At 47.0% G+C, this 12,911-nt stretch overlaps 1 protein-coding gene across 5 annotated transcripts; it reads left to right on the forward strand.

Annotated features, from left to right (window-relative positions):
• Positions 1–519: 519 nt before the first annotated feature.
• On the forward strand, positions 520–12,047 carry PRSS23 (serine protease 23). 5 transcript variants are annotated; one of them, XM_059412346.1, is made up of 5 exons: positions 520–663; positions 1,893–1,943; positions 2,644–2,712; positions 3,548–3,612; positions 8,430–12,047. In XM_059412346.1, exon 5 carries the CDS (start codon positions 8,443–8,445, stop codon positions 9,574–9,576), a length of 1,134 nt encoding a protein of 377 aa, XP_059268329.1. In that variant the 5' UTR covers positions 520–663; positions 1,893–1,943; positions 2,644–2,712; positions 3,548–3,612; positions 8,430–8,442; the 3' UTR covers positions 9,577–12,047. The 5 variants fall into 5 exon arrangements, with proteins under 5 accessions (XP_059268329.1, XP_059268331.1, XP_059268330.1 ...); XM_059412348.1 differs by lacking the exon at positions 2,644–2,712; XM_059412347.1 differs by lacking the exons at positions 2,644–2,712; positions 3,548–3,612.
• The last annotated feature ends 864 nt before the right edge of the window (positions 12,048–12,911 follow it).

Genomic DNA, 12,911 nt, shown 5'->3' on the forward strand with positions numbered 1-12,911 from the left:
ACTTCGGTCATCCCCTAAAAACTCAAGTGCACAGAGTTCTCCCAACTCGAGTTTGCCGAGTTTCCCCGTGCCCCAGGTGTAGCCCGCGTTCACCGGCGGGGTTGGGGGCGACCCTGGGGAGCACTCCGTCTTCGCGAGCAGGCAGCTGCGTGCAGGCGGCGAAGGCCCGAGACTCGCTCGAGAGGCTGCGGTCGAGCCCCGCGGGTGCGCGGGGCCGGGAGGGTGAAGGCGCCGGGCTCCCCGGCCGGGCGGGCCCTCCGCAAGAGCGGCGCAGGCCGGCGCTGAGAGGCCGAGACCCGCGAGAGCCGACGCGCCGCGGGGTCCCACCTGCGCCGACCGCACGGCGGCGGAACCCCGAGCTGGCGGCCCCCAGCTCCCGCCCGAGGCGACGGGCGGGGGCTGGGGCGGAGGCGCGGGCTGGGGGCGGGGGCTGGGGTGGGGGCAGCGGGCGCGCGGCTTCCCCGAGGCCGGAGGCGGGGCGGGCGGGCCTCGGGAGGCGCGGGGGGCGGACCCGCCCGCTGCCGGCGCTGCTAGCTCGCCCGCCCGCCCGCTCGCACTCGGTCGCGCCGCGGGGCAGGCATGGGAGTCGCACGCGTCCTCCCGGCGCCCACACCTGTTGGAGCGGCGCAGTGAGCCGCAGCCCCTGCGGGCTGCTCGGCGCGGGTGAGTGCGGGCGCGGGCTCGGGACGCCGCGGAACTCGCGAGGAGCGCGGCGCGGACTGCAGCGGGACAAAGGGCCGGTGCGCGCGGCGTGGGGTGACTGCTGGCTGCGGGGGGCACCGGGGACTTCGCCCGGCCGCCCTCGGGGCTGGAGGGCTGGGGCCCGCGGCCTGAAGGAGCTCCGCGGAGACTCAGGGGCAGCTGGGCGCCTGCATTCACAGTGTCACCCGGCCGCGGGTGGGAAAGACGGGTGCTGCCTTGGATGCTGGGTGGGAGCAGTGAGCTCTCCTCCAGCGGAGCGATGACAACACCCCCGTCTCCTCCGCGCCCGCACACCCCCCACCCACCACCAGCACTTTCTTTCCTGGGGTTTTGCATACATGTATTCCAACATGATCTGAACATTAATTTTTAACTGGGCGCGTGATTGTGAACACATCTTAGCCAGCAAGGAAAATGCCGCAAGCACAGGTTAGGAACTAGGATCTTTTCTCTGGAGCTTTTATTGATGGCCGTGTGCTTCCTTATAAACTGTGAACTATCACCACCGTTGGAAGCAAATATTTCTTGTTCGGCCTGTGGAACGAGTTAACTTTTAAATAAAAGTTTGAAAAGTTTGAAAAATGTTTTCGAAGAGGAGGGAGAATTATTATTTTGGTGAGGAAAAACCACCATTCCCCTCCGGAATACAAATTAGGGTTGCTTTCCAACATCTTATGAAAAAGCAGCTGATAAAATTCCGGGTGTTTTATTAACCTTCGGGCGACACCCAAGAGGCTTCAGAAAGAGAAACAGCCCCTGGCTGGTGGAAAGCTCCAGGTTGTTCGGGATCAGTGTGGGGATGGACTGGCTTCCCTCAGCGCCCAAAACTGGACTTAAGGAGTCCCTCCCTGTGTGCTCCTCGGAGCAGACAGGCCAATGCCAGTCACATTCACGTGGCCCTAGGGGAAGGAGTGGACTTTATAGTTTGAAGTTAGCCGTGGCCAAATCCTAATGCCCGTTAAAGTGAGGATATTTATTGCCCTTGTTTCGGGATCCTCCTCGTGCGTAAAAGCACTGGAAATAGACCTTAGGACTGTGTCTCTCAAGAAGCCTGATGGGGGAAGGAATTTAAGAGAAATGCTACAAAAGCCACTATGTTTACTTGTGAAAGTTTCATCATATGTTTCATTATATGTAGACCTTCTGCATTCGAATAAATTGTTTCACTTGTGTTCTTCCCACGTAAATAGTCACTGTCATGCTTTCCTGTACCTGAGCTGGAAAGGAAGCTTTCTTGCCAGGTAACTAATATGGATCTCATTTTTTTAACACCAATACCTTATTCAAGTAGATGGTGAATTTGGGTGCACTTTTCTGTTTGTAGTATTAATACCCAGTACCCATTGGATCTGAGAACATTACTGGCCCCAGTCTGCAGTGTCTAATAGGCTCAGGTTCTCCCACATAGTTTTCTTCTCATAGATCCCTTAGGATTCAGTCCACCGGGCATTATTCATGCATAACTCCCACTGGCTCTGGGGAATTCCTTTCTCCAGGTCTCACCACTGACAGTTTGGTACACTCTGTTCTTGTTCTGCCACCTGGTTTGTCCCAAGCTCACTAGGGTAGTTCATTTTGCCTAAAAGTTGATACAGAAGAAGTTAAACTTGGGTTTGACCACAAGATTATGTTTAGGGTGCCCAGGCTTGTAAATGCCCTATATTTCTTTCCTGTCCGGGCTATAATTCTTTTTTTTTTTTTTTAAGATTTTATTTATTTATTTGACAGACAGACATCACAAGCAGGCAGAGAGGCAGGCAAAGAGAGAGGGAAGCAGGCTCCCCGCTGAGCTGAGAGCCCAACGTGGGTGGGACTCCATCCTAAGACCCTGGGATCACAACCTGAGCTGAAGACAGAGGCTTTAACCCACTGAGCCACCCAGGTGCCCCCGGGTTGTAATTCTTAAACCATTATGTGATTAGGTCTGTTTTCCTTTAACAGGTTCTGTGACTCTGGAAAATGAGACCGAGCCTGGCTCCAGAGAGTTCATAGAGCTTTGTTCATTTTTAGGTATTTGCTTTAGGAATTAGCATGGTTTCACTGTTCAGTATTCCTGCCGCAGATTCCATGGAAAACCCTTTGTTAGCCTTCCAGATGGTGTCCAAAACTTTTATCTCCACAGACTTGCCCACTGTTTGTTTCGACATTAGTGTTTATAGTGGTCACAGGAATTCATCTGTTGTACAAAAGAGAGTGTATGTCCTGAGGATTAGATTTTTTTCCCCCTCTTCTCCCAGCACTTGTTTGCTAGAGGAGTTAGCCATTCTCCCAAACACTTGCCCTCTTGAGGAGAGCTGGGTTGTTGCAGTGTTGAAGATATTGCAGTTCTGGGGCAGAAAAGTATCAGTGCCCAAACCTCTAAGCAGATGGCGGTGGTTTGTACGTCCATGTGCACAGTCCCTTCGCCATTAGATTATTAGTGGATTTGTGAAGTAGCAGCATCCTCCTAATGTATAAATATTTTTAGATGGTGGACAGCAGGATAGTGGCTCATGCTGAGAGCTGGAGCACGGAATGTGTAACTCTTGTCAGTCAGAGATACAGAGTTGGAAAAGGGATCATTTCTGTATTACTAAGCATGGTTTAAAAAAAAAAAATACTTGCTTACCTTAATTTTCCATTCCGCTTTGTCATTCAGGTGAAGTGATACATGAGAATCTTTGGTTGAGAACTTTACAAGATAATTATGTATGTGAGGAATCTTTATCCAGTAAAGGCTTATTCCTAGAAATGAAATGTTATAGACCTGAGTTTTTTCCACCTGGAGTTAGATATAATGAAAATAAGATTTGGAAGGTAAGATCTGGAAATCTTTGAGGTTTTTTTGTTTGTTTTGTTTTTTAAGGGGTGCGTATTTCAGACAGCTCTATAAAGATGAGGTGACTCATTTGTGAAGACAAGAATTTCAAGGTAATGGAATCCATTAGTTTCCTTTCCAACAGTGAGATGATGAATGTTGTTATTATATCTGTTTCTATCCTCGAGTGTTTTTTTAAGTAGACTTAAATGGGCATAGTGCAGGCTTGCTTAGACTTTATAAAAATGGAAACAATACTTCTGTGAAATTATTCAGGAAATTATCATCAGGTGAGTTGGGAAATTAATGCAAAGCCACCAACCTAATTTTAAAGCATCATGGTTATCATTGGCGTCTTATGAATGGGGAAGGAGTCAGGGTAGGGTGTGATTGCCTTGGGAAAACGCCTTGATGGGTGAGATTACCCCCTCACACTTTTCTGAGAGCCTGCACACCCAGCCATCCTGCCACACCATTCTTGAAAGCCGCCCTCTGCTGGAAGCCTTTGTTTCCTTGGAGAACTGAGGAGGGAAATCTTGTCTCCCAGATAGGCAAGAGATTAGCAAAATAAATTTTCCTCTTACCCTCCGCCTCTGGCCTCCTAAATTCTGTGCTTGTAGCTCCCAAACAGTAAATGATGGTGCAGATCCTGTTTGTGTACAGCAGAGTGCTTGCCCTGGGCTTTTGTGACCCTGGAAAATTCTAAAATTAGAAAATCCTGCGTCTGAAAAGACCAGCACTAAAAAGACTAAAGGGATCATCCATTCAGGTTGTTACTCAGAATTATTTTTAAGCTATACTAAACACACATCTGGTAAAGGGGTGAGCAGTTTATGAAATACATAACCTTAATACAGATGTCAGCTTAAACCCATTTGGGAGCCTGAGAACAGACAACTTTATCTCCCAATTTATAGTCAGTTAAAAAACCATTATGTTGCATACCTCAAGCTAATATAATTATACTTCAGTAAAATTTTAAAAATAATAATAACAACAAACTTAACCACTTTGGAAGAATTTGACCTGCATTAGTCTGCTTTAATTTCTAAATATGAATTAAAGTCTTTTTAATGCAGTTTTATAGGCTTCAGAGTTACAAAGAGAATTTAATCAAGATATAAACCATCAGAACTAGGTCTTACCACAAGTTAATGAGTTCAGTTTAAGCAATAATATAGGGAACCTGCAGGCGGTATTTCTGAATAATGGAAGTTTCTGTTTTTAAGGGATCCGAAAAGTTAATTCCTAAAGGGTGAAATCTTGATACTACCCTGTTGATTTAGCAGACCTTTACTTATAGTTGGGCTAATTTCTCCTTCACTGGCTAAATGATCAGAATTTAAGTTATAAGGACTCTTGAATTAGTAATATCATTGAATGACTGTTAGGTATTAGTTAGATAATATTCTATCTAGAATATTGATATTGATATTTCTTAAAGAATATTAATATCCTAATAAAACTCTCTTTAGAATCCTCTACCAGCATTGTATGATTTATAAATGTTCCCAAAAGTTCTTGGCACAGTCACTTGTCCTCTCTCTGAGGAACAAATTCAGTCCTGTATTTTCGGAAGCCGAGTGAAGCCGTGGCCAGGGAGAGACCCTAACTGACTGCCCAGCCCTTATGCCCACGAAAAAACTTGTCTCCACTTCTCCAGACCCCTAACTCTCCTAAATGTTCTCGGGAGCTGGTTCCAAAACATTTTTTGAAAAGACCGACCTTAACAACAACAACAACAAACAAACAAACAAACAAACAAATCCGTGACCTCGTTTCAAGGACTGATACTTCTCAAATGGGTTTGCTGTAGAGGCAAAGCACTTGGGAAAGTGAAATTAGAGTTAATTTTGCCTAAGGGGAGGTTAATTCATTAAGACCCAGTTGCTAGTTAAATACTGCAGACTCTTTCCTGCCATTCTCTTCCCTGACACTCCTGCCAATGGACTATTTCAATGTTTGGATAAAGAGATGCCACTGGAGGAATTCTGCTACAGTAGATAATTCAGGCAGTGTACTCCAGCATCCAGTTCACATGTAAATTTCCAGTTTGAGACTTGAGGATGCATGCTCTAGATGGGGGCCATGGGAGCATGCTCTGCCCGCCCTGTCCCTGTTCTTTGTGCACCAAAAAGATTACCTACAGTTTACAAAAACTACTCATAGCATAATACCATCTCCACTCTCTCTCTTTCTCTCTCTCTCGCTTAAGAATCACATTTTGAGAATAGGAATACTTGGCAGCGTGGACCTCTGGATCCTGTGTTTTCTTTCTTAGATAAGCTGAAGTCAAATGTGGCCTAACACATCTGCTGGTCCCTGTTATCAGGCATCAGCATTCTCCACGGTAATCTAAGGGAGGAGGCAAAGGTGTGTAGGGGTCCAAGACACAGCCTTGTGGGAGATGCAGGATTCCTCCTAGTACATATCACACTTGGCAGGGATTCTAGTGTGGGGGGCATTTAGTTACCCAGACAGCAACTTATAGAGAAAAAGGCTGTCCAGGACCTAGGTATGTTTAAGGACTGGGTCCTGAGCCAGGAGATGGGAATAATCAGACACAGAGCCATTTCCTGAAGTTTCCTAAAAGGTTGTCCTCACCACAACTAGCCCACCGGGGAAGTCCCCATTAGGGAGGAAGGCTTTCCTAGCATTAGCATCCCCTCCCTCATCCATTTAGAGCCTTTAGTCATGATGGTATCTACCCTCCTCACCAGCAAGCACATACAAACACATATGTGCACATACACACGTCCCCCGGGGTTTTGAGGATTTGGAGAAACCACCAGATGTATTACCTTCCTGCAGAAGAGCCAAGGGACTCTTCCTGTTTGGCAAAAGGGAAAGAAACAATTTCAAAGAATCAGGAAGAGCCAAGGAATTACCTTTTCTGGGAGCTCATTCCTTTTTAATCCTATCCCTGTTTTCTCTAACAGAAGTGGAATCAGAGAGAAGGAGCCAAGCAAAAGGATCTCAAAAAGGGGGGCGGATAAGCACACCTCTTAGTAATGTCGTGTGTAGATATTGGGAATGTGGGTTGGCATGCTCAGCTGGACTAGATCAGATCGATGGGATTTACCAGTTCTATGTAAAAGAAAACAAAAGGTACCCAAAAGCTGCCAGCAGGTCTGTGCTCCCAAGAGGAAGAGAGTGGGAACAAGGAGATGGCTTCTTCCTCACTCCTGCCAGGTTCCAAAGCCTAGGAGACCTAACCCTTCCATGTCCTCCTTTCGGGAAAACGTCACCGTGAACACATTCCCTTACCTGCTACATCAGCTTTACCTGAGCAGAAGATCCACAGCCAGTCAGAGCCAGCTGGTCCTTGAATGTTTATGGGAGTACTTCCCAATCTCGTTTTTCATTGCTGTTTTTCTGGTGGGCTGATTGATCCAGCTCTTTGAACATACATTTCAGGAGAAAATCTAAACTTCTTCAGTTAGTGTACACAGCCTTGCATAATATGGCTCTTGCCCCCCTCCCCCGCCTTTCCCACCTTTGCTGAGCTAAGTACAGTTTCTGAAATGACTTGCACGGTTGCACGTCTCCGTGTCTTTGCGTACTCCTGTCCCCTCTCTCGAAGTGTCCCCTTCACCCTGTCTTAGATTATCTAACTTCTCCTCACCTTCACCACCCACCTCAAGCATCACCTCCCCTGGAATGGCTCCCCTGTTCTTGATCCTCCCCACACCTGGATTCCATGCCCTTTTCCCCCAAGCCGCCCCACCATCCACATACATCTCTGTCATTAGCACTCAGCATGCATCGTTCCAGAAATGTGGTTTTTGTAGCTACGCGAATCACTCACTCACTCTTCTTCGATGAATACAAGTACTCATTCAGTAAATCCACTCAATAAATCTTTGTTGAGCGAGCATTAGCATAGGGGCCAAATTCAAGGCATTCAGTGGAGCCAGGAACATAGATACAAAGACCTGAAAAGTAACCAGCAGTAAAGCTCACAATGTGATACCTGATGCTACGTTAGAGCTTCAGATCTTTGACAGAGATTCTGTTAGCAGGCCACAGAATCCAAAGGACGAAGGAATATCTTGTTTGCTAGAGGCTGATGACTCTGGAACTAAATTCATAATAGTTAAGATTGTTTTAAATTTAAAAAAAAGAAGAAGAAGGGGGGTTCCTGGGTGGCTCAGTCATTAAGTGTCAGCCTTCCACTCGGGTCATGATTCCTGGGTCCTGGGATCGAGCCCCGCATCTGGCTCCCTGCTCAGTGGGAAGCGTGCTATTCCCTTTCCCACTCCTCTTGGCTTGTGTTCCCTCTCTCGCTGGGTTTCTCTCTGTCAAATAAATAAATAAAATCTTTTTAAAATTTTCAAAAAAAGAAAAAAGTCTCATGCTCTCTTTGGAGTCACTCCCCACTTCGAAGCAATAGGAATCCCAGCGTGTGCCATGCTGTGGAGCTATCCCTCCTCCAAGCCTTGGTCCCTCAGTTAGCTGTGTGGTTGAAATTTACAGGAGCAAGTTGCACTGAAGATTTTCCAAGCGCAGGCTGTACTGAGTACGGCAGAAAGAAGGAAAGAGGGGCAGGTGGACCAGGGAGGTGGGAGAGAATAAAAGTTTAGAACCGAGCACAAAGAAGGCCAGACATCACACAGAACCCGGGGCTCCCAGAGCAGCTCTTCTGGGGACGAACGACCGTGTGCACGCCACCTGGTGCTGGGCCATCCTGAGGGGCATCTGAAATGTAGAAGGGAATGAACACCCCGTCTCAATTTGAGCACGGGAACGTTCCCGGGTTCAGCCTTGGATTGTAAGTAAGACCATTATCTTGGGATTCCTCTCCACACCCTGATTCCTGAGGAGGGTTCACAGACTTGGAAACAATGACAGGCATGCTGCCGGGCTGTTTCCTCAGCCAGCAGCTGCTCAGCCCCTTGCCCTCCTGACCTGCTTATCTTTGTTCCTACAGAGTGGTGCTCAGCATGGCGGGGATCCCAGGGCTCCTCTTCCTTTTCCTCCTCCTGCTCTGTGCTGTTGGGCAGGTGAGCCTTTATAGCACCCACTGGAAACCCACCTGGCCTGCTTACCGCCTCCCCGTGGTGTTGCCCCAGTCCACCCTCAACCTGGGCAAGCCAGACTTTGGGGCCGAAGCCAGATTGGATGTGTCCTCCTCATGCGGACCCCAGTGTCATAAGGGGACTCCACTGCCCACTTACGAAGAGGCCAAGCAGTACTTGTCTTACGAGACACTCTATGCCAACGGCAGCCGCACGGAGACGCAGGTGGGCATTTATGTCCTCAGCGGTGGTGGGGGCCAAGAGTCTTCGGGAAGGTCTCGGAGGAAGCGGCAGATTTATGGCTATGACAGCAGATTCAGCATCTTCGGGAAGGACTTCTTGCTCAACTACCCCTTCTCCACATCAGTGAAGTTATCTACAGGCTGCACGGGCACCCTGGTGGCGGAGAAGCACGTCCTCACGGCTGCCCATTGCATCCACGACGGGAAAACCTATGTGAAGGGGACCCAGAAACTTCGAGTGGGCTTCCTGAAGCCCAAGTTTAAAGACGGCGGTCGCGGGGCCAACAGCTCAAGCTCTGCGGGGCTGGAGAAGATGAAGTTTCAGTGGATCCGGGTGAAGCGTACCCATGTGCCCAAGGGTTGGATCAAAGGCAATGCCAACGACATTGGCATGGATTATGACTACGCCCTCCTAGAACTCAAAAAACCCCACAAGAGAAAGTTCATGAAGATTGGGGTGAGCCCTCCAGCCAAGCAGCTGCCGGGAGGCAGGATCCACTTCTCTGGGTATGACAATGATCGACCCGGCAACTTGGTGTACCGCTTCTGTGATGTCAAAGACGAGACCTATGACCTGCTCTACCAGCAGTGCGACGCCCAGCCCGGGGCCAGCGGCTCCGGGGTCTACGTGAGGATGTGGAAGAGGCAGCAGCAGAAGTGGGAGCGGAAAATTATTGGCATCTTTTCAGGGCACCAGTGGGTAGACATGAATGGTTCTCCGCAGGACTTCAACGTGGCCGTTAGAATCACCCCTCTCAAATATGCTCAGATATGCTATTGGATTAAAGGAAACTACCTGGATTGCAGGGAGGGGTGACGCAGTGTTCCTTCCTGGCCACACTTGATGGTCTTCGTGTACTTATTTTAGGAGAGGCCAAATGTTGTCATTGGGGTGTGTGTGTGTGTGTGTGTGTGTGCGCGCGCCTGCGTGTGTGATGTGTTATGATACTTTTTACCTAACTTTTTAAAGTTGCAAGGTTCCTGGCTTTATGATTTGAAAACTGGTTTGTGTATCCTGTATCATTTAAGGAGTTTCAAGGCATACTTTTGCATAGAAATAAAAACAAACACACCACACTGATGTTTGGGACAATAGGGAATATTTAGCAAGTAAGTTAATCTTTCACTTTTGGAGAACTTTGAACTTTTTTCATCTGAACTTGTTTCAAAGGTTTATTATATTAAATATGTGGCATACGGGAGATAAGAGATTCTTAAATTCTTATGTGTGTATATATGTGTATTTTCTCCTGAGATTCATCTTGGGGTTTTTTATTGTTGTTGTTGTTGTTTTTAATGCCTAGTCGTTAACATTTCCAGAGGGCAGTGTTCCCCATACAACTCTTAGGAAACTTCACGATACTTCGTAGACAGGCGGGTATAATATTTTGGATTTGGAGGTGTTTGCACAGTAGTCCTTGATAAGTAAAAGAATTTGTTGACTATATTGGTACACCTTTTAAACTGTGTCTTACAGTAAGTCAGTATCCCAAGTTGCTTGCAGTTTTGAAATAGTTTCCCTCCCAAAGACTGTTGCTGTCCTTCTGGAGAAGACCCAACCTATGGCCCTGTCAGCTTTGTGATGCACCAGAGAGGGCAAGACCATTTATGCCCAGCCTTCCACTTCACAGGATTTTACTGATGTTCCTTGAACTTGCTCTTTTCCAGAAGACAATCGTCAGAGCCCAATTAGAAAAAGCTGTGTATTGCTTAATGGTTGTGGTTCCACTAAAAACATTCATTTTACCCCCGGAATATAGCACATCTCATGTTTTATCATTTGGATGGAGTGATTGCAAATGAATTAAATTCCAGAGAGCATTGGACACATAGTACGGCAGAGGTCACACCGGACTGAGCCCTTGTCTGGAGCCTGGCACAGGCCCACAGCCGAATCAGAATTGTTCTACAGAGTTTTCAGTGTGCTTTCAGGGAGTGATGGACTTGAGCGATTCAGAAACTTCTCTCCTTGACTTCACTTACTATAGTAAAAATATTTGGACGGTGCTTTAAGAAAAACCAAGAGGATATTCCCCCCCTCCAGCCCCTGCCCAACTGGCTTTAAAGGGCCTCTTCTACTGGGTTACTTGAGGCTACAGGCACATTAACAATCAAACACCAGTAGTAAAGATGGAAGTCGGGAGAATGCAAAGTGGATCAGAATTCCTGCTCCAGCAGACGTCTGTATGAATGTTTTACCCATAGGATAATCACAGTTTATAAAGAAGAGAATGTGACTTATTTCATGTCCTCATTTTATGCCTCTTAGCCTGAGCACATCTTCCTAAATGTCTGGGGTGGGGGGCGGGGGGAGCAGAAGAGCAAAGGGCTTACAGGACAGGCGTCTGCTGGGCTTGTACGTTAGGTCATAATCAGCCTGAACTGTAACGCTCTGCAAGGACATTCAGATATGGCACGGAAGCTTCAGCTTTCTCCGGGTGGCTTTTGGCTTGGGTTTCTTGAGCTTTTCAGAAGAATCCTGATTAGACATAAGAAATGGACAGCCACAGTGCTTTCTTCAAATCACATAAGAAATACCATGCATAACAAAGAGAGGTAAGACGGCCGGGGTTCTTCTGAGTTCCAGTACAGTTTGCTTTGAAATCTAGCAGGAACCAAGCATGAGGAAGAAGAGAGGTCTGCCTCCCCGTGTGTGGTATTTGGGGGGTTTTATTTTTGCTCTTGATTGATGCGAAAAGAAGTTCACTGAACACCTAGACAAGACTGATTTAAAAAAAAAAAAAGAAAAGAAAAAAAAAAGATGCTCCTTTTGTGAAGCACCTGATTTCCTGTTTTTGATATTTTGCAAAGTTGAAACTTCAAAGTACTATCAATGTTGAATTCAAATAGGTGTCATTTACTCAAGAAAAATACCCACATGCTATGTACAACAGAACTCATAGATGGTAAAATAACCCAACGTGTCCATCTTTTCAGTGGTAATAAAAGGAAGCATGGCGTCTGATTGTTGCTGAATTGGAAATAAAAAAGAACGGACTCATGAAATTAATATAATTAGTGTTATACATGGTAGGGATGTATTTCTAGTAAGGTTAGTAGAATGGCATTCCTAAAAGTATGCGCCATAAACATTCATCCCTCCAGACAATCTCCAAAGAACAAAAGGGCACCACCATTGGGGGTGGGGGGGCTGCCTCCCGGTACTCCCTTTCCTTAGCAGGGATTCACTTGCCTGTTTGCACTTTGAAAGCTCTAAGAAGTCCTGTAGTAAAGAATCATGGTAATGTTTTAAAATCTGCACTTCAATAAAGACCTTTGATCACTGAACCCTTGTTTTCTCATGTAATGCCAATGAGCGAGTTAGTGTTCTAATAAGTCCATTGTGGGGATCTCTGTAGCAGCCCTGGACAAGGAGATTGTGCAGGAAGTATGACGAGCCCCTAGTGGCATCAAGCATTGGTGCCTTTGGGGTGTGGCCAGAACATGGGATCCAGATTGGGAAAGGTTCCAGGGGTAAAACGGGAGAGAAGAAACTTGCAAATCATTTGTCACTGCGAGTCAGAAGGTTATGGCAGAATCCGGGACATTTTTCCCCCATAGACTTTATTCAGAATTTTGAATTTTAGAAAGGATCTAGTCCAAAAAAATGAAAAAATATGGCTAAAAAGGAAAAGAAAGATGAGCCAGCCAGTAGTGGAGTTGCAGGTGTTTTTCTTTTCTTGTTACTTCTTTTGGACTGAAAGTGGATTTAAAATGACTGGAAAGCAAGTTGGAACCTCAAGATCATGGTCTTCTCTTTGTGTGACCCCATGTCCCTGTTCAGTACCAGGGCAAGCCCCCGGGGACACCAGGCAGTATTTAAGGTAGCGATCACTCTCTAACACCTACCGGAGCCTCTGGTCCAGAGCTTGTCAAGGACGACACGTGCTGCTGAATGGTGGAGAGTCAGCGGGGGAGTTCTGACCCAAGTCCTTGGCGCTTCCTTTCAAGGGGCTGGTCACTGTCCTAGACCAGGGAGGCTAGTAGATAGGCTCTGCCCAGGCCTGGCTCTCCTTGATTTGTCTGAGTTCTTTTCATGCTTGGCCCTCTTAGTCCTTGTTACAAACCAACTCAAGGATGCCTCGAGGTTGCCACTGTCAGTTTATTTCTATTTGGTAGAACGTCCATTTATTTTATCTAGAATGGAGTTTT

The sequence above is a fragment of the Mustela nigripes genome, chromosome 1 (genome assembly GCF_022355385.1).
Source record: "Mustela nigripes isolate SB6536 chromosome 1, MUSNIG.SB6536, whole genome shotgun sequence".
Classification (NCBI taxonomy): domain Eukaryota; kingdom Metazoa; phylum Chordata; class Mammalia; order Carnivora; family Mustelidae; genus Mustela; species Mustela nigripes.